Consider the following 20,202-nt stretch of genomic DNA (forward strand, 5'->3'; position numbering starts at 1 on the left):
ATTCTAAAAACAAAAGTGAGTTTGTCTTTTAGCAGTTTTTGGCAGACTTATTGACGTGTTTCACTAAAAATACCACAGGTGTTCCATTAGAAAGGTCATCTATTTGCAACCTGTTATACAGGCGAAGTGCATTTTGTGAGGTAAGTCTGGCGAGGGAGGGATTCGTCTTGTAACGTTGTGCGCAGTGAATATTCAAACAGAACAGTAAACCGGTTTTGCCGTTGTATATCACTACGTTAGCTCGGCTTCCGCACGGCCTCTCAGCCAATCACAACGCTCGGTCGGATCTAACCGTTGCATAATAAAAGCTCCCTATTACCTAAAAGCAGCCTACTATAAAAACTCCAGCAGTCCTTTATGAGAGTATATAAGCACCTTCAAATTAGGTTTGCTTAACTTTTTTATTAAAAAAAGACACAAAAAAAACTATAAATACATTTTTTACACAAAATAGAATTTCCGATATGAACAACAACATGTGGCGGTCCCCTTGTTCGACCGGAGCGTTGCAGACGTGCACCCAGGTCCCAGAGGAGTCGTCTCGACCCAGTCTGGAGCGGCCCAGGCCTCATGTTACAGGCAGCGCCGCCTGATCCTCCTTCTCTCCTTGATCCCATTCCGTCAGCAGCTCTGAGGACACCTCCGTAAACAGATGATCCCAGTCCCAACCCACATCCTCCTGAGGAGAGAGAGGGAGAGAGAGAGGGAGAGAGGGAGGGAGAGGGAGAGAGGGAGGGAGGGAGAGAGAGGGAGGGAGAGAGAGAGAGAGAGAGAGAAGGAGGGAGGGAGGGAGAGAGAGAGAGGGAGGAAGGGAGGGAGAGAGAGAAAAGAGAGAGAGAAAAGAGAGTGAAAGAAAGAAAGAAAGAGAGAGAGAGAAGGAAAGAGAAAGATGAGATAAGGAGAGCAAAAAGAAGGATAGAGAGAGAGAGAGTAGGGGGGGGGAGAAAAGAAGAGAAAGAGGAGCAGAGGGTGTTAATGCACACATCATAAATCTTGATTACCTGGGAGACGCGGCGGTCGACCTCCCCCGGCGCTCCAGAAGCAGCTGGACGCCCCCTCAGAGAGACCCACCACAGCTATATTTACTGAAAACTCTCTCACCTCCCTCACCTCCTGCTCCGGAGCTAAAACCTTGGTGAGGAGCTTCAAGTCAATCTCCCCGTCCTAGAGAGAGAGGAAGGGAAGCAGAGAGAAGACCTTAGAGGAGGAGAGAAATGTACTGAGGTTGCAGAAAACACACGGTTACTTACCAGCGGCACCGGGCAAGTTTGTTTGATTAGTGGACGACGTACGACCTAATATGACCCCCTTACGAAGGAGGAGAGGAGAGGTTTGAGGCTGGTGTGTGTCTAGTGGTAGGATAGAAATGGATGAAGAGAATCTAAAAAACAGTAGTAGTATGCCATTTTAGCTGAGGCTTTTAACCCAAAGCGACTTACATTACAGTGTGACTGCATACATGTTTTCAGTATATAATATGGTCCCGGCGGGGATTCGAACCAACAACCATGCTCTACTAACTGAGCCATAGAGGACAACAGAAAAAAAAAATAGAAAAAAAACCTGTCTGTGGTTCCTGTGGTGATTTGTCTTACCAGGGACTGGAAGGCGGCGTGCTTCATAAGGTCATCGTCCAGGTCTCTGTAGGTCATTACCCGGTTTACTTGGATGCTGGAAGTGGGAGGGGGGGGGAGTGGGGGGAAAACAAAAAACATTACAAAAAGATCCAAGCATACCCTTCTCCTTTAAACAGAAAAACAAGGCATCCTCATTAGAGCCTCAGTACTACGTTCACATCACGGATCTGTTAAGACACAAAGCAGAACACCAGAGACGACAACAACAGAGAAAATACAGCATCAACACAACACCACCACCACCACCACAGTCAGTACACAGATCCAGAGTCTCCCTCTCTGTGAGGCGGAGGACTAGAAGCTTCTCTGAAAGTTTGGGATACGACCGCCGCCGCGCTGGGGCTGCGAAGACTTAGTTTCACGGAAGACTCCGGAGATCAGGGAAGGCCGCCAAGAGGTAACGTTCTCAAATTGAAACCCAGCTGCTTATCTGTGGTTGGAATTAAGAGGGGGGGGGGGCGGGGGGGTTCTGAGAGAGGGGTGGGGGGGCTGGGGGAGGGGGGCTCAGAGAGTAGCCAGGGCCTAGCAGTGCATGCCAGCCCTACTTACTGCGCATTACACGCTACATTGCCCCCGCAATGAGTTCAATGTGGATATTATCTCGCACAGAGAGCGGGGCCCCAGCCTAATAACCTCCTCCACCGCAGTCACAGGCCCGCTACGGCCCCGCTACATACCCCGACACATGTTGACGTGTGTCTCGCTGGCCGGTAAATCAAAGGGCCCCCGTGAGCGAAGGCCCCTGTTAGCAGGGCCGCATTAATCATAGGATGATAATAATAATAATAATCATAATAATATATGCCATTTAGCTGACGCTTTTATCCAAAGCAACTTACATTGCAGTGAGTGAGTGGTGACGTTTTTCAGTATATATCTACCAACTGCGCCACCTTTCTACATCTTTATCTCTCTACCTCTCATCCTTCATCTCTCTACCTTTCTACATCTTCATCTCTCTACCTTTCTACATCTTCATCTCTCTACCTTTCTACATCTTCATCTCTCTACCTTTCAACATCTTCATCTCTCTACCTTTCTACATCTTTATCTCTCTACCTTTCTACATCTTCATCTCTCTACCTTTCTACATCTTTATCTCTCTACCTTTCTACATCTTCATCTCTCTACCTTTCTACATCTTTATCTCTCTACCTTTCTACATCTTTATCTCTCTACCTTTCTACATCTTCATCTCTCTACCTCTCTACATCTTCATCTCTCTACCTTTCTACATCTTCATCTCTCTACCTTTCTACATCTTCATCTCTCTACCTTTCTACATCTTCATCTCTCTACCTTTCTACATCTTCATCTCTCTACCTTTCTACATCTTCATCTCTCTACCTTTCTACATCTTTATCTCTCTACCTCTCATCTTTTATCTCTCTACCTTTCTACATCTTTTAACATCAAAGGACCACCATGGAAATAAGCCTCTGGCTTTCTTGTGTTATCCTTGACGGGTTTTTTCTTTCTCTTTTATATGTGTATGCTTTTTAGGCTCCTTTGGAACGATAACTGTATACCCCATTAAAAACAAATTGTCAAATAAATTCATTCATTCATTCAGGTGACATTCAAAAGTCACCATCATCAACAACCGCTCTGTTTTTACACCTTTTACTGTACACCTGAGGCAGGTATTGGGCGTGGGTGGGTCTGAGCCTTAGCTTGGCTAAGAAACCTGCCAGTGTATTACTGTACTGTATGTGTAAGACCTCCAAAAGGGACCACCTGGAACTAATCCATCCATGGAAATGGGAGAGATTGGAGGATGTTGTGGAAGAGCAACTTAGACCAAGTGTGTTATATGTGACACAATCATCTACGCTGCCTCTCCATCTCTGCTACCCTCCTGCATCTCTGCATCTCTGCTACCCTCCTTCCAGCGTCTTTGAGCCTCGGAAAAGCGCTATATAAATGTAATGAATTATTAATTATTATTACTATGTATGTCTTGTATGTGCTTTCAATGTGGTTGGTTGCTGTGACCATTTTCTTTTCCCTTGTCCCCTTTGTATTGTTTTTATTGCATGAGCCACATTGATGTTTCTGCCGTCATCTGTGCCTGCTTGTTTGTGCTGCAAATGTGTGCGATAGGTTTGTATGTCTTTATTCATTGTGCTTATATGTCTTTTTTTCTTCTTTTTCTTTTAACTACACAAAACTATCAACTAATAAACTAGACTAAGTACAGAGTGGACTGGGAGGGGGTCACGGTGGGGGAGGGGGGGGGGGGCACCTTGGGGGAGCGGCGATCTGCATGGTCAGGTCCTCCTCCTGGACTTCATCCAGGTCTGGGATCACTGGGATGTCTGAAACACAGACACACACACACATATCACACACATCACACACATATCACACATATCACACACATATTACACAGAGATCTCAACACCACTGTCCTGTCTTCCATATACAACCATCTCATCTTCATCTCCTAACTGCTAAGTCCTAAAAGAGACGAGAGAAAGAAAGAAAGAAAGAGAGAACGGTCAGTCACCTGGTAGTGATCCCTGTTCTGGATCACAGAGGGGCTAATTTCAAAGACACAATCAGTCTGCTCTGCAGAGTACATTATGCCAGTTTTGTGTGTGTGCGTACGTGTCTCTGTGTGTCTGTGTGTGTGTATGTGTGTGTGCATGTGTGTGTGTCTGTGTCTCTGTTTGTATCTGTGTGTGTGTGTGTGTGTGTGTGTGTGTGCGTGCATACGTGTGTGTCTCTGTGTGCGTCTGTGTGTCTGTGCGTGTGCGTGCGTGTGCCTCAGTAAATTGGCATTTGATTCCTCCCTCTCCCTCTCCCCCTCTCGCTCCCTCTCTCCCTACATCCTCCTAAGACCTGCCCTGTCACCGCGGCCAGGCGGCCATGAATATTCAGCAGGCGAGGCGGCAGCTCTTCCCGCTGCGAGCGGGGCGGCTGGCCAGGGGCTCCCCGGAAAGCCGCCCCCCCGCTACCCCAGCATTTGGGCCCTGTCAGCAGCGGCCGCCCCCCCAAGACCCCGCGGTGGCCCGGGAAGGCCGACCTCCGTGTCCACTCTGCCACTCCGACGTGGCTGGGTTGGCTACCTAGCCCACGGAGCTAGCAGGAGTTAGCGCTGCTCGCGGGCCCATCTGTGTGGGGTCGGAAGTCACGGTGCGGCCTGGCAGGGGCGGGCGGGGCCGGGAGCCGGCAGCCCGCTGCTGGAACAGTGGGAACCCGCTTTAATTGGCCGAACGCAACAGGACAGAGAATGGCGTCTCTCCCGAAGAAAGGAGGAGGAGGAAGGGCGAACTTTTTCCGCGGCCGCAACATTTCAGATTTTCTGACTTTTTTTGTTGGGAGTGGAAGAGGGGGGGGGGAGGGAGGAAAGGGAGGAAAGGGAGGGGAAAGGGAGGGAGAAACTGTGAGAGGAAAATAGGATAATTATTGAAAAATAAATGAAGAGGCTTGGATTTGGGGATTTTTAATACCTGCCTTGTTTATAAACTGCCTTGTTTCGAAATAACCTGGTATGCAGTATGACGGCAATATGACAGAAGGCGGTATACCTACAGTACTTGGGAAAAACAGACAGTCATAAACTACTAAGCTATAACAGTTTGTTTAGTCACGTGAAAACAGAATGTCAGGTTGCTGTGACTGTCTAGAGAAGAGAGGGATAGCTACAGCTACGTTTCCTTATTAGCTGCTGAGCTGTGAGCGGTGTCAGAGAGCGGTGGAGGGAGCAGGGCAGGAGGGAGGAGGAGGAGGGTTGTCAGTAATCTCTAAACACAGCGCTGCACCCCGAGGGGAAAGTCAATAGAGGAGCTAAATAGAGGTGAGGAGATGGGAGGCAGGATCTGATGGGGAGGGGAGATCTGGGGGTCTGTGTCACCACTCCTTCAGAATACCTTCCTATAAAACATTTCTACTATTCGCTGAGAAATATCTGTTTTAGATGCTCTTTGACTTTAGCTAGCTATACTCATTGGAAACTGAGGGTCCTCAGTTATGAATGAATGAATGAATGAATGAATGAATCTTTATTTCGAACATGATTTAAAATAAAAAACAAATAGTTAATAACGAAAAATACAGGTATCACTGTTCGAAAGGGAGTAGGATGAAGCCTAAGCTTATCATGTCCTACTCCTATCCATCAAGTTATGAAAAGTGAGGGAAAAATATAAAATGTTTAACTTGTTTGATTGTGTTCACAGAGAACATAAAAAATTTGAAGTTCTGAAGGGTTGTTGTTGCGCTTGAAGGAAACGTGGAACAAAAAAAAACGTCCATCGAAAAGAAATTCCAGCGACTTTTCACAGATAACAACAAACCAGATAACAACAAAACCCTCCTCTTCAGTTGATAACTTATTCCTTTCTCTTTTTTAATTAAACAGAATTAAAAATGCCACACTCGTTTAGCGGCTGACAAGATTCATCTGTGTTTCTGATATCCAAATAAATGCAGGCGCGGGCGGGCGGGCGGGTGCTTCATATTCATGAGCTTCCTATGACACTTTGTCCTCTCGTTTACAAAGCTCAGCGTTCAGCAGAATCAGCCCCCCCTCAGGACCCCCAATCAAATTTAATGGTCTTAGCGCAATGACATCAAAAAGCCTCACCGTCCAGCTCTTTGCAAATGGCTTCCTGGGTTGTTTCCCTCCACCCCCCCCCCCCCCCCGCCCCCTCCTCCACCGCCCCAGCACCGTCTCAGCCAATAATGCACTATCAACACAATTCTAGGAAAGTTCAATGTGAAGCAAGCAAGCAAGCATCGAGGGGTAGGATCTCTATATATGCAAACTCTATTATTATTATTAAGTAGAAAAGAATAACAACATTATTATTTTTTGTTTTAAATCAGTTTCAAATTCTAAACCGATTACGGGAGGTCAAGGGGGGGCCTAGCAGTAATAACAAGCGTGTGTTTTTCCAGAAGGAAAGGGGGGTGACTCCATCAGAAGAAGCTGTCTCTTTCCGGCACATTCTGACACACACATTACCTCCTACACTCCCTTCCCTGTCCTGGACATCCATCAAGGTTGGTTTGTCTCGCGGGCGTGCGGCCCAAGCGTGTCCGTATTACCCCCCCCCTCCCCCCCCCCCCCCTCCCCCCCGAAGCGTGTCCTTATTACGCCCCCCCCCCGCCCCCCTCCCGGCGTCCCCGCTGGAGCATGTAAATATCAAAAGGGGATAATTTGCTGTGAATGTGGACATTCTCCCGGCAGGCAGGCAGGCAGGCAGGCAGGCAGGGAGACAGAGAGGCAGGCAGGCAGGGAGACAGGCAGGCAGGCAGAGAGGCAGGGAGGCAGGCAGGGAGACAGGCAGAGAGGCAGGGAGGCAGGCAGGGAGACAGGCAGGCAGGCAGAGAAGCAGGGAGGCAGGGAGACAGGCAGAGAGGCAGGGAGGCAGGCAGGGAGGGAGGCAGGGAGGCAGAGAGGCAGAGAGGCAGGGAGGCAGGGAGACAGGCAGGCAGAGAGGCAGGGAGACAGGGAGACAGGGAGGCAGGGAGGCAGAGAGGCAGGGAGACAGGCAGGCAGAGAGGCAGGGAGACAGGCAGGCAGAGAGGCAGGGAGACAGGCAGGCAGAGAGGCAGGGAGACAGGCAGGCAGAGAGGCAGAGAGGCAGAGAGGCAGGGAGGCAGGCAGAGAGGCAGGGAGACAGGGAGGCAGAGAGGCAGAGAGACAGGGAGGCAGAGAGACAGAGAGGCAGGGAGACAGAGAGACAGGGAGGCAGAGAGGCAGGGAGGCAGAGAGGCAGGGAGACAGGGAGACAGGGAGACAGGGAGGCAGAGAGGCAGGGAGGCAGGGAGACAGGGAGACAGGGAGGCAGAGAGGCAGGGAGACAGGCAGGCAGAGGCAGGGAGACAGGGAGGCAGAGAGGCAAAGAGGCAGGGAGGCAGGGAGACAGGCAGGCAGAGAGGCAGAGAGGCAGGGAGGCAGAGAGGCAGGGAGACAGGCAGGCAGAGGCAGGGAGGCAGGGAGGCAGAGAGGCAGGGAGACAGGGAGGCAGAGAGGCAGGGAGACAGGGAGACAGGGAGGCAGAGAGGCAGGGAGACAGGGAGGCAGAGAGGCAGGGAGACAGGCAGGCAGAGAGGCAGGGAGACAGGGAGGCAGGGAGGCAGGGAGACAGGCAGGCAGGGAGGCAGAGAGGAAGGGAGGCAGAGAGGCAGGGAGGCAGAGAGGCAGAGAGGCAGGGAGACAGGCAGGCAGAGAGGCAGGCAGACAGGGAGGCAGAGAGGCAGGGAGGCAGGGAGGCAGAGAGGCAGGGAGACAGGGAGGCAGAGAGGCAGGGAGGCAGAGAGGCAGGGAGGCAGGGAGACAGGCAGGCAGAGAGGCAGGGAGGCAGGCAGGCAGAGAGGCAGGGAGACAGGCAGGCAGAGAGGCAGGGAGACAGGCAGGCAGAGAGGCAGGGAGACGTAAGGTAGTGGACGTAATCAAGATCAGAGGGGGCTATCTCACTAACCCTCTGCACTGCAATTTCCACTGCCCCCCCCAGCCTGCGGCACTGCATTAAGAGGTCTCCCTCCACACAGGGAGGATAATCTGGACTGCTGCATTTACTGGAAGAGCACCGCGACACTGGAGGCTACACACAACTGACCCTTTCAGCCACTGTGTGTGTGTGTGTGTGTGTGTGTGTGTGTGTGTGTGCACATGCATGTCCTTGTCAGCTCCTGAAGTGAACCACATTAATACATAAACAAAGGGGCAAATATTTCAGCGCAAATTTCAGCCATTATCCCAAAAAAAAGGAACGTTATGTTATGTTAATGAACATTTGCAGTGATCAAACGAAGACAAAATTAGGTATCGTCATGGAAACCAGGAGACAGTACATTGTTTTGTCTATGTCCTTTCAATAACGGTATTCGTTACATAAGATAATCTCAAAGATGGAAAAAATGGTAGAGAACATTCATGGGGTTTCAATTCAGATTCCTAAAGAGGGCTATAATGGAAGGTATATGTAACGTACGTTTCATTTATTTGAGTGACGGGTGTGAGTTACCTCAGTACCTCTCAGTAACCCCCCCGCCCCACCCCACCCCCCCATCTCAACATGTCAGCACACAACACCTCAGAGAACACGTCCTGACACATCGCCGTCCCAGCCTTTGTCATTGGTGTGTATACGCTCCCTTGCCCTCCCCCCGCCCCCCCCCCCCCCCCCCCGCCCTACTGGACCAGTCTCTTGTCATTGGTATGTATATACGACTCCTTAAATAATGTGGGCCAAGCAGAGAGAGAGGGCTAACCGGGGTTCTGCCACTCCTATCTTTGCTGAGGCAATTTCACCCTTATTTCCCCCGCCGCTCTGCCCCCCGAAAAATGGAACAATTATCCCTGGCTGTGCTTTGTTGAAACGCCCCCCCCCCCCCCCCTTAACCCCCCCCCCCCCCCATCCCTCTCTATCATGACATTGTTTGTGATGCGGAGCGCCGGGGCCCGGAGGTGCAGGAGTCAAAGCCGGAGAGTTCCCGCTGGATCCCGCAGCACGTTGTGTGTGAGTGTGTGTGTGGTGTGTGGTGTGTGAGTGTATGCGAGTGTGAAACGGCAAAGAAGTTGCTCTAGGGGGCTGGGGGGGAAGCCACTTAAACCCTGCCACGCTCCAGCCAATGAATAAGAGAAGGGGGGGGGGGGGGGGTTACTGAATACTCAAAAGTCTGTTATGGACTTTGTGTGATGTGAAGTGAGCGAGGGAGAGATTACAGATGGTTCCCTATAGCGACAGCTCTAACCTTATCAAATGAACATATTCACCTGTCACTTTCATCTACAAGGGGGCCTGTGTGGTGCACTCTCTGCCTAGTTAAAGGGGAGGGGGGGAGGGGGGGGCGTCTCACACGCCGGGTGGTCAAAAGCTCCAGCGCCGCTAACAGAGAGGATTCCTCACTTTACACACCGGTGGGTTGAAATATGCTCCGAGCATCAGAGAGAAAGGATGATCCGACTGGCCGCTTATCTGCTCCTATTTCCGGGGGATGAATGCGGTCGGTCGGGGAGAGAGAGGGAGAGGCAGGAGGGGCTGGAGGGCTCCTCTCTGCCCGGGGAGGAGAGATGCGGGGACAGGGGGGGGGGGGATGCAAGGGTGCTCTTACCTCCTTCATCATCGGAGCCCTGAGGGGTCTGCGGTCGCAGGCGTCGGCTGCAGAAAAAAGAGGAAGTGTGAGAGTATGAATTATTGAACGTTTTTCCAAAGGCGGGCCCAGCGGTGAGGTCATCACAGGGAGCCAGACTTGGACCGGGCTCTTTCGCTTTGATGATGGGCCTGTTGTTGTTTTTTTTGTTTGTTTTTGTTTTTTCTCAGTCTGAGCGAGGCTGCAGATTGGGGCTGATAGGACGGCTTGCTCACGTCTGCTGCAGACTGAGACTACAGCCGCCGCTGCCAAAAAGACACCGCGGCATCAGTGAGACTGCTCCCCCCGTCAGAGTGACAGCCCAGGGGTTCACAGCGAGCCAGCCTAGGTCCAACAACATCCCTCCTAAGAATGAATCAAAACCCAACACAGCGTGTTGCACCGTAAATAACTGTTACTGAGGAGGGTTGCCAGTGAAAAAAAAGGCATAGATCAAAGGGACTATTTCGCTGTGCGGCCCTGTGTCTCAACTCGGACATTTATTTAAGCACCGGGCTCCGGCCGTGATGAGTAAAACACAAAACAGCCATGTCCTCTACACTCCTCCTCCACCCGCACTGCTGTCTTAAGGCCCTAGTACGTAAGCGGGCAGGACGGAAAAACTAGAATAACGGGCTAACTCGGCTTCCGACGACGATAAGTGATGACAACTGGGTCACGCCGGGTTTTAATCATGTTAAGTGATTGTTCTTGGAAGGCGAAGATTAGTGGCAACCAAGGACAACCCTAAAGTACGGCAATTTACACTTCAGAGCAACAGAAACAAACAAACAAACATTTAAATTGGCCCAATCCTGCCCTGTACTGTATTCTGAATATGAAATTGAACACTTGGTTCAAATCAACATCTGAGGTAAATAATGGCATACATAATGCAGGCAGCTTGATGAGGAGAACTTACTCTTCCTGGTCCTCCACGGCGGGCCTCCGTACAGACCTGAGGAACAGTGAAGATAGTTGTTAGACTTCTGCTGTAAAGGAATAGACGAAAGACATGTAGCTCTGTGCTACAATATCACTAAAGGCCCATTCTATGTGAACCTTTGAAAATACAATCTCATTGTATATATAAACCCCTCAAAAAAAGTTCTGAAACGCTTTTCTTGTTGATTATTCCTCCCCTTTAATAATACCAATTGGTATTGTATTTTATATCGTTGGAAAGCCTGATTGGTCACCTTTATAATGAGGTACAACGTGTAAGGATCATACATTCATGGAATGAGTAACACAGCTAAACGTGCAATATTCTTCTGTTGGTATTCACTCTCGTTTTGAGCTTCAAATGCTGGCAGGTGTATGTCAGTCACAGGTGTGTGACTGGCACCTGAATGGCACCTAATTGACAGGAATTATATTCTGGGGCCAGTGGCGATCCCATATCTCCAGAATCTGGGACCTAACTCCATCCTCCGTGATGACAACGCTCGCCCCCACAGAGCCAGGATCATCACAGAGCACCTCCAGTATTTGGGAGTGGAGAGGGTGGAATGGCCTGCCGTGAGTCCAGACCTCAACCCAATTGAACACTTGTGGGATCAGCTTGGGCGTGCTGTACGTGCCAGAGTGACCAACGCAACCATGTTGGCTGACTTGCGGCAAATCCTAGTTGAGGAATGGGATGCCGTCCCACAGCAGTGTGTGACCAGGCTGGTGACCAGCATGAGGAGGAGGTGTCAAGCTGTTGTGACTGCGTATGGATCTTCCACACACTACTGAGGTCCCTGACAATGTAAAATTAATAAAGTGTAAAAATGGCCAATATGTGTTGTTTTTTCCTTATTACTGTGGGAGAGTGCAATCATCCAATCCACCAAGCAACTCAAAACGAGAGTGAATACCAACAGAAGAATATAGGGGATTTTGGCAAATATCTTTGGGCCGCTACCCACACGTTTAGCTGTGTTGTTCATTCCACGAATGCATGATCCTTACAAGTTGTACCTCGTTGTAAAGGTGACTAATCAGGCTTTCGAACGATATAAAATACAATACCAATTGGTATTATTAAAAGGGAGGAATAATCAACAAAAAAAGCGTTTCCGAACTTTTTTTGAGGGGTTTATATTAATATTTTTCAAAGTTATTCGAATTCCATCTGAAAGATGAATCCATCGTTGATTCCTTTATTGTAGAAAGAAAAAAGAAAGCATACATGATTTTTGAGCAGTGATCTCTCAGCCCCCCATCACCCCCCCCCCCACCCTCCATCCCCTGACTGGACCTGTGATCTCTCTGGTTCAATCCCCGCCTCAGGAGGGAGCTGCATATGCCCTTGAGCAAGGCACTTAACCCCCAACTGCTCCAGGGACGCAGACTATGGCTGACCCTGTGCCTAGAGCAAAACAATACCAAATTCCAACAATTGACTGACGTAAATTGCATGGTAAATAAAACATTCTTCTTCTTCTTCTTCTGACTGGAGTAGTGATCTCAGCCACACACACCCCCCCATCCCCTGACTGGAGCAGTGAGTTATTTTCAGCCGCCTCCATCTCAACGCCCCAGCTGGACAGCGGCACGCCCAACACCAGAATCGCCGTCTTTTCACACATTCTCACCTCAACACGGTATTTTTAGCATGACAGTGTTTTGCATGGCAGGACAGGAGGGGCTCGGGGATAATATTACACACGGCCAAATACACTCAGTCTGACCACCAAGCACAAACACTGGGAACACACAAACCCCAATTTGTAACACTTAATGGACAGTCTGTGTATTCTTAGCTGTAAAAACAACTCTTTACAAAGTTATTCTATGTGGTATATGGTTCTTGGGTTCATTTCTTGAGAGAGATGCACGGTGCTACACTAGGCCTCTGCTGGTTACCCTGGTTGAGGAGTGCCCCCTACTGGTTTCACAGAAAACAACATTTACAGTCATTCCTCTATATACAGCTTTTAATACCAATAGTTAATGTTGTCCTAAATATGATGCTTCACATTTAAAAATGTGATGTATAACAACATTTTAAGCTGTTTAGGAATCAAATCAACTGCAATACACTAATCTTTGAAGACTCCCCTCTCCGCAGTACTACATGTACTGGTTGGTGGTTTCAGCCACTATGGGACCGTGTCAGTGGTAAGAGCACAGAGACAGGGAGCATAGAGACCCATCATGTGTGTATGTGTGTGTGTGTGTGTGTGTGTGTGTGTGTATGTGTGTGTGTGTGTGTGTGTGTGTGTGTGCGTTTGTGTGCGTGCGTGTGTCTGTGTGTGTGTGTGCAGTAGATGGCAGAGAGACCTGGCCAGGGTCCACAGGTCCAGAGGCAGAGCTCACTCCTGGGGGGGACAGACAAAGCAGACGTGCCCCCCAGCCTCCCCACCAACCCCGGCCTTAGGCCCTCGCCTGGAGGAGAGAGGCAGCAAAGACCCACGGACCCCCCGCCCAACCACCCCTCTACTACCACAACCACCTAAGATCACACTCACTGCTGTTGGAACTCATCTCTGATTTATCATTTATTCATTCATTTATGCGTCCTTTATTTACACAGGTGATTCCATTGAGATTCAAAATATACATATCTGTACATACATCAATCCATACTTTTATGACTTTTATGGCTTTCTCTCTCTCTCTCTCTCTCTGTTCTGATGCTATCCAGGATGTGGGCTCTAGGAGCTGTGGCCCCAGCCAATCACACGCAGCGGAGAGAGGGTAGCTGAGGAGCCCACCTTGCTGCCCTTGGACTGTGTCCTGTCCTGTCTGGGGGGGTGGGGGTGGGCGGAGGGGGGGGGGGGCGGAGGGAGGGTGGCGACACTTAAGACACATTACAGACCCCTTGATTAAGACTCATGTGAGGCGGAGCGATAGACATGGTAAAACTGTCTGGAAAAAAGTTGTTAGGGATAAAATATATTGTGACAACCCGGCTTCAAAGGTTCATCAATAAACTGACAGATCATTTAGTGTCAATTAGGGGTGATAGATCGACAAATCCCTGGATTTTTCCCCGCGCCCGGGATTAGTGGGAGGAGGCTCGGCGGTGATTGAGCACGAGGGGTGACATTGAACGTAAAGTCCTTGCCAGTTCCAGGGGGGACCATTACTTACTTTGTTTCAAGAGAGGATCAATGCACGTGAGAAACCCTTAACACCTCCTGTATTCCAATCTATCTGAAAGCAGGAATCAAGACGGGTTAGTCGACGCGTGGAAGCGACACCCTGACCTTCCGACAGTGGAGGAAAAAAAAAGAAAAGAAAAGATATATTGAGTTTGCTGTTCTTTTTACTTGCACTAATGACGCAGAAAACCACACAAATAAACCCGATTGACTCGGCCTGTTGACTTCAATGTAAGGCTTGATGCATCTTACAGTCTCCCCTACCCCGCAGAGACCGGAGCAGAGAGCCGCCAGCGGTGGGGGGAACCATCCGGAAGACTGGAGAAGCAGTTCCACAATCTGCCTGCCGGTCACACTGACGAACTGCCACATAGGAGTTAACTGTGAATATCTGCAAACGGGTTAATTTTGGGGATACTGGGTTTTTTCGCCCTGAGATTTTCCCACTTCTCCCTATGGTACAAAATGACGATATTCATAACATTTCTTCTAATTTTGTGAATTCCCGTTCTTGGGGTGTTTTCCTTTGAAGAGCAGACAGGGTTGGTCAGGGGTGATTAAGTGGTCCTAACCCTCGTGATGAAGTGGCTAGCTGACTAACACTGCCCTCCTGTGGCTGATGCATTAACCATGTCAATTACAGCCTCCCTCCTCAGATGAAGATGAATGGAGAGTTCCCTTGCTCCAGAGAGGCTCCTTGTAACCTTGTTGATTCACAGCCCAACACGCAACATATACATAGATAAATATTCCTTCTCCACGATTAGAGAGTTCATTGATATTGAAAGAGCGAATCCAGATGCCCAATCCAGACCACATGCCAAAGCTGTGCATTTGTAACGCTCTTCATGTGTGGTAGGTTTATACTGGTAAATGGTAAATGGACTGCACTTATATAGAGCCTTATTCCAAAGCGCTTTACAATGGCCTCTCATTCACCCATTCACACTCACATACACAGTTACACACCAATGGCGGAAAGCTACCATGCAAGGCGCCGGCCCACTCATTGGGTTCATTATCTTGCCCAAGGAGACCTCGACACGAGGCCAGGCGGGGATCGAAATGCCAAACCGTATACCTTGCCATCATTAGACGGCGGCTCTACCTCCTGAGCCACAGCCACCCCTGGAGGTTTATGCGTTGTTGATAGAGATAGATACAAGTAGCTGGGGGTACTTACTTGGCAGAACCAGCCCCAGTGCTCTCCTCTGCCCAGCCACCTTGCCTGCGGGCTGGTTTGGTAGGGGGTCCCTGAGATGAGAGAGATGATCGTCATTAACGGCAAATAACAAAAGAGGTTTGACATTGTACCTCCTAATCCAACAACACTGTTTACTCAATAGCACCGTACGCCTACACTTACTCAGGAGAATGTGAATTCGTGAATCCTCCGTACTAAATTATGTGGTGTTTTCTTAATCGCATTGTCATGCAGCCAATTAAAAAGAAGAAAAGCACAAACATGCACACAAACACCCAAACAACAGACACTGACATTGAAGAATTAGCCGGGGGCACTCTTTTGTCTAGGAAAAACACAAACCAATTCCCTTCCCTCGGGGTGAGGGAAAGTAGTAAGCTAGGGGTATTTCCCCCCCCCCCCCCCCCATTGCCCTTTTATTTTTAAGGTTATCACGTTTGATCAACACTAACACATCATCTTAATGGACCTATTTTCTTTCAATGGTGCCTTGCAGCTGACGACGGATAGCATACCTTCTCGCTGACAAAACACTGAGGAAATGGGCACGCCGTTTGACCACACACTATCGTCGTCTATATGCAAACCATTGTCTTTTGTTTATTGTGGTTTTTAAATGCCGGCCAATCACAGCAGCCCCGACCTATGGAACAAGAGTGTGGGAACTGCCATACAGCGGACTGCCAGGGGGCTGTAGAGTCTGACCTAAAATAGCTTCACAGGAAAAATGACCCCCTCGCCCGGTTCATTCTTTGATTCTGAAAATAGTTCTGAAAATAGTCAATTGAGTTTGGATCGTGTCCTGAGACCGGGGACCCAGAGACCCAGCCCTTTTGAATGAAGGAATTCCTCCAGAACACACAAGGGTGGGCAGGGAGAGTAGACAAATACAAATGGATCTGGGGGAGAAAAGCACCACAGCATTTCTCATTACCAAATTGGGTCTGCAAAGGATATAGTGCCCAGGAGGAATTTCTCTCTCTTTTTTTTTACGACACGAAAGAGGAAATAATCTTTCATGTCTTGGTTCCTTCAACGGACCCCATTTATAAATCTGAATGTCAACGTTTTAGAGGGGGGGAGGGACTGCCCTGTCCTATACTGGTATTAAAGCTGGGAGGTTGAAGCTGAACAAGTCATTTCTTGCAATTAGTGAAACATCGGATTTTAACGAGAACAAGGGAAAGGCTAAATTAATGACAAAAGCGGCTGGTTATCAATACGTCTAAATCCCTCTGGGTAAACCCTGCATTAACACTGCAACCAAAAACTGAGGGGCTCTGAGTAATTAGGAGTTCATGAGACAAAGGCAAAATGATGATATAAAGACAGTTTGGAACATGAAAAATAAAGCCCTAACATTACAAAGAAAAATAAAATAAAAACACATTAACATACCATGATTTAATGACATTTTTCCACAATAGGACACTCCTCTGAGGTAAGAGGGAAGTTCATTGAAGACGTCACAGTAATCGTCTTCCACAAGAGTCTGCATACAGCATGACCAAATATGAACTTTACAGTCATAGTTAAATAGTGGTAATGGCCTTTTTGTTTTCTCCAGGCAATTAGCCCTGGAGTCTCCATAGTGAAATATTAGGCTGTGTTTTCTAGTGTTTCACATTTTTCAGATGGCATCATTAGTCCCTCATGGTTGTCAAAGCTCTAACAGCCCATAAATGTAATTCGGCCTTTGTTTATATGGATGTCAGGAATGGGACCAATCAGTTGGGTATTTTAGGAAGAGCAGGTCAGCGCTGATAAACTATTACTGGACTGCAAATAAGCCTAACCCGGTCGTCAACGACGACGACGCAACTCCTGAAAAATGTATTTCATGTGTTGTAGACCGGGGTCAGAGAGGGCGCGAGAGTCCTGAAGGGAAGTTGGCCTAATTTGGGAAGATTACTGGAAAGGCATTGCTCGAATTCTGTCGTTTGGGGAATTTTGGCCGGCTTACAGTTGGACAGCTCCAGAGGCCAGAGAGTGGGACCTCCATACCACGAATGCCAAAGCTTGGCAGTAAAAGCGGTTGACTTTGTTACATCAGATGACTTTGTCATCTCCAATATGACTTCTAAAGCAATTATATGGCTGTAATCGTTTTCCTGCGGGGTCTGTGGAAGATAAGGGTCCATGAGCAAAGGAGAGGTATGAAGAGGCCTGGATCAATACAGTACATCTGCAGTAGAGATGCTAAACATCTCCCCTAACACCACTGAACATCTCCCCTCCCTCACAGCACTGAACATCTCCCCTCACAGCACTGAACATCTCCCCTCACAGCCCTGAACATCTCCCCTAACACCACTGAACATCTCCCCTCCCTCACAGTACTGAACATCTCCCCTCACAGCACTGAACATCTCCCCTCCGTCACAGCACTGAACATCTCCTCTCCCTCACAGCACTGAACATCTCCTCTCCCTCACAGCACTGAACATCTCCCCTCCCTCACAGCACTGAACATCTCCTCTCCCTCACAGCACTGAACATCTCCCCTCCCTCACAGCACTGAACATCTCCTCTCCCTCACAGTACTGAACATCTCCTCTCCCTCACAGTACTGAACATCTCCCCTCACAGCACTGAACATCTCCCCTCCCTCACAGCACTGAACATCTCCCCTCCCTCACAGCACTGAACATCTCCTCCCCCTCACAGCACTGAACATCTCCTCTCCCTCACAGCACTGAACATCTCCTCTCCCTCACAGCACTGAACATCTCCTCTCCCTCACAGCCCTGAACATCTCCTCTCCCTCACAGCACTGAACATCTCCCCTCCCTCACAGCCCTGAACATCTCCCCTCACAGCCCTGAACATCTCCTCTCCCTCACAGCCCTGAACATCTCCCCTCCCTCACAGCACTGAACATCTCCTCTCCCTCACAGTACTGAACATCTCCCCCCCCTCACAGCACTGAACATCTCTCCTCACAGCCCTGAACATCTCCCCTAACAGCACTGAACATCAGAGAAACATAGACTCAGCTCCATCCATAACCATGTCTATAATGGAGTGGGCAATGCAGAATTGGCAATGTTGCTCCTGCACATAGGCCTAATGTGTAATATACTGAAGGCTACCTCAATGGGAGCTTATGCCATCTTCCACACACACACGCACACGCACACACACGCACGCGCACACACACACACACACACACACACACACACACACACACACAGACACACACACTTGTCACTTACGTCCTGTGACTCCTGTCACTTTCTTATCTTGAATTATGCCTATTGCCTTATTGTCTAGTGCTGCAATGTCAGGAACCGAAGCCTAAGAATTGTGCTCTCTTACACTTGTGTAATGTGACGTAACAATACAACTTGCAATTTGAAACACACACACACACAGCATTCAAAATGCTAAAAACACTACATCAGGGGTTCCTGGGGTAGGCCTAGGTATGAGCTACATATTTCTACAACCAGAGGAACTATTGGTCTCTAAGCACCCTAATGGAGGTTTGCATCCATCTAAAGTAATGTTCCTTGCCTCACACATGGGCACTACGGCATGTAATAACTTTATACCATCATGGTGTGACTGTGAACAAATTAACTGAGAACCTAGCTAGCCTAGTTAAGCTAGGTAATATCAAGGGCTAGGCTGTATAACTCAAATAATGAAGTTGTGGTGTTTACATTTGAGGACATCCACTAGTCACTCAGAGGATTCAAAGGCCCAGAGGTCAGAGGTCAACTGCACTGCTGGGTGTCATCCTTCCCAGGGACTGATTCAGACACGGGACATCAGGTGAATGGACTCCCTGGGCCGGCCAATTATAGAAATCTATCAATTAAACTACCTGGGAGGAATGAAAAACAGCGTCTCTGCAGACGTTGCACACCGCTGTTGTAAAATGGTATAAAGTTACACTGCAGAGGTTTAGCCACTACCAAGCCATGCCAAACGTGTTGCTTCATTTCTTTATACAATACCTCGTCCTCCTCCTCCTTTGGATCATGCAGAGGAAATGATTGAAATGTAAACACACACTGAATGTTTTGCATAGAAGAAGGTGATGGATGAGATATGTTGTTAGCAAAATGTGAAACTGTCTGCAAAGCATCCGTCATCATCATCAACATCACAACGAACCTCTCCCACTGAGGCGGCGGAGGAGGAGGACTTCCTGGCCTGCCGAGCCTCCTCGAAGGATGTCTGTTCTGCTGCCAGACGAGCCCTGCGGCCAGACTTTGCAACCTGAAAAGCATAGTTTGAATAGTGGAGACGTGAGTCAACACCTCCCTCCTCTCTCTGCAACAACACAGCCACGTTTAGATCATATGCACACGATGAACAAAAACAAAGCTGCCTAGCCACTAGTCTGCTAGTCTGCTCGTGTTTTTTGATAATGCAACAATGCAATCGTACGCCAACAAACTGATCTACTGTACTTACTAGAAACTTAACTAGTTATCTACAAATGTCCTAAAAGCATGTTGACATAGTTAGCACTGCTGGCTAACTTGGTTAGCTAAGCTTGCTTCCTGAATGGGCTGGCTTAGCAAGGCTAGCAATCCTGAACTGTAGAGAAACTTTAAGACATTATTTAACAAACACTTCTGCAAACATGTCGTTGTGTGTACACATGGTAAACATGCAAATAACTCACATTCTTTGCAGTTCCAGACTCTCCGAGTTGAAGATTATTATCGTCCATGTTTTCCTCGTTGCGTTTCCATGGAACCACTTCCTGGAGACCAGTCGGGAGCGTCACACAGCAACCGTCTCCATGGTGACGCCAATTAGGAGGCGTGGTGCATGCGCAAAGTGGTCCATGCAGCAGCCCGAGCTCCAAATTCACTTATCGAGGAGGAAACCTCAAGTCAATACCTAACTAATTCTTCTGAACAATTCGGAATACTTTATCACTTTATAATGACAGATTATGCATAGTTCTCCTCCTCCTCCACATCATCATCACTGTATAATGGTTTCTTTTTAGCATTTAGTTAATTCATTCATGGATAGATAGATAGATCATCAGCGTCTCCTCTGAAGGTAAGCTCGTTAAGGTAACCAGTGGCTGGTACGCTCCTATGCGCGGTCTTGAAACACACATACAGACATGTGAATAATGCATCCACTAAATAAACCATCATACTATTTCTTTCAGTGTCATATAGATTAGTCCTTGGTTGCAGAATGTGCG

General features: G+C 48.6%; 1 protein-coding gene across 1 annotated transcript; it reads right to left on the reverse strand.

The window, feature by feature from the left end:
• Positions 1 to 464: 464 nt before the first annotated feature.
• Positions 465 to 19,724, reverse strand: ift43 (intraflagellar transport 43 homolog (Chlamydomonas)). The gene is made up of 9 exons (XM_080535670.1): positions 19,663 to 19,724; positions 19,146 to 19,250; positions 15,003 to 15,073; positions 10,648 to 10,683; positions 9,708 to 9,754; positions 3,883 to 3,955; positions 1,596 to 1,671; positions 1,102 to 1,164; positions 465 to 679 (listed from the first exon to the last, which is right to left on the reverse strand). Exons 1-9 carry the CDS (start codon positions 19,708 to 19,710, stop codon positions 569 to 571), a joined length of 630 nt encoding a protein of 209 aa, XP_080391796.1. The 5' UTR covers positions 19,711 to 19,724; the 3' UTR covers positions 465 to 568.
• Positions 19,725 to 20,202: the final 478 nt, after the last annotated feature.

The sequence above is a fragment of the Nansenia antarctica genome (genome assembly GCF_963989245.1).
Source record: "Nansenia antarctica genome assembly, chromosome: 1".
Classification (NCBI taxonomy): Eukaryota; Metazoa; Chordata; class Actinopteri; order Argentiniformes; family Microstomatidae; genus Nansenia; species Nansenia antarctica.

Excerpts from the sequence above, each read along its gene's own strand:
- ift43 (XM_080535670.1), bottom strand. The coding sequence starts at position 19,710 with ATGGACGATAATAATCTTCAACTCGGAGAGTCTGGAACTGCAAAGAAT. Across the intron at positions 15,074-19,145 it reads CCGCCGCCTCAGTGGGAGAG|GGACCCCCTACCAAACCAGC; the intron begins GTTCGTTGTGAT and ends CTCTCATCTCAG. Across the intron at positions 1,165-1,595 it reads ACGCCGCCTTCCAGTCCCTG|GACGGGGAGATTGACTTGAA; the intron begins GTAAGACAAATC and ends CTCTCTCTCTAG.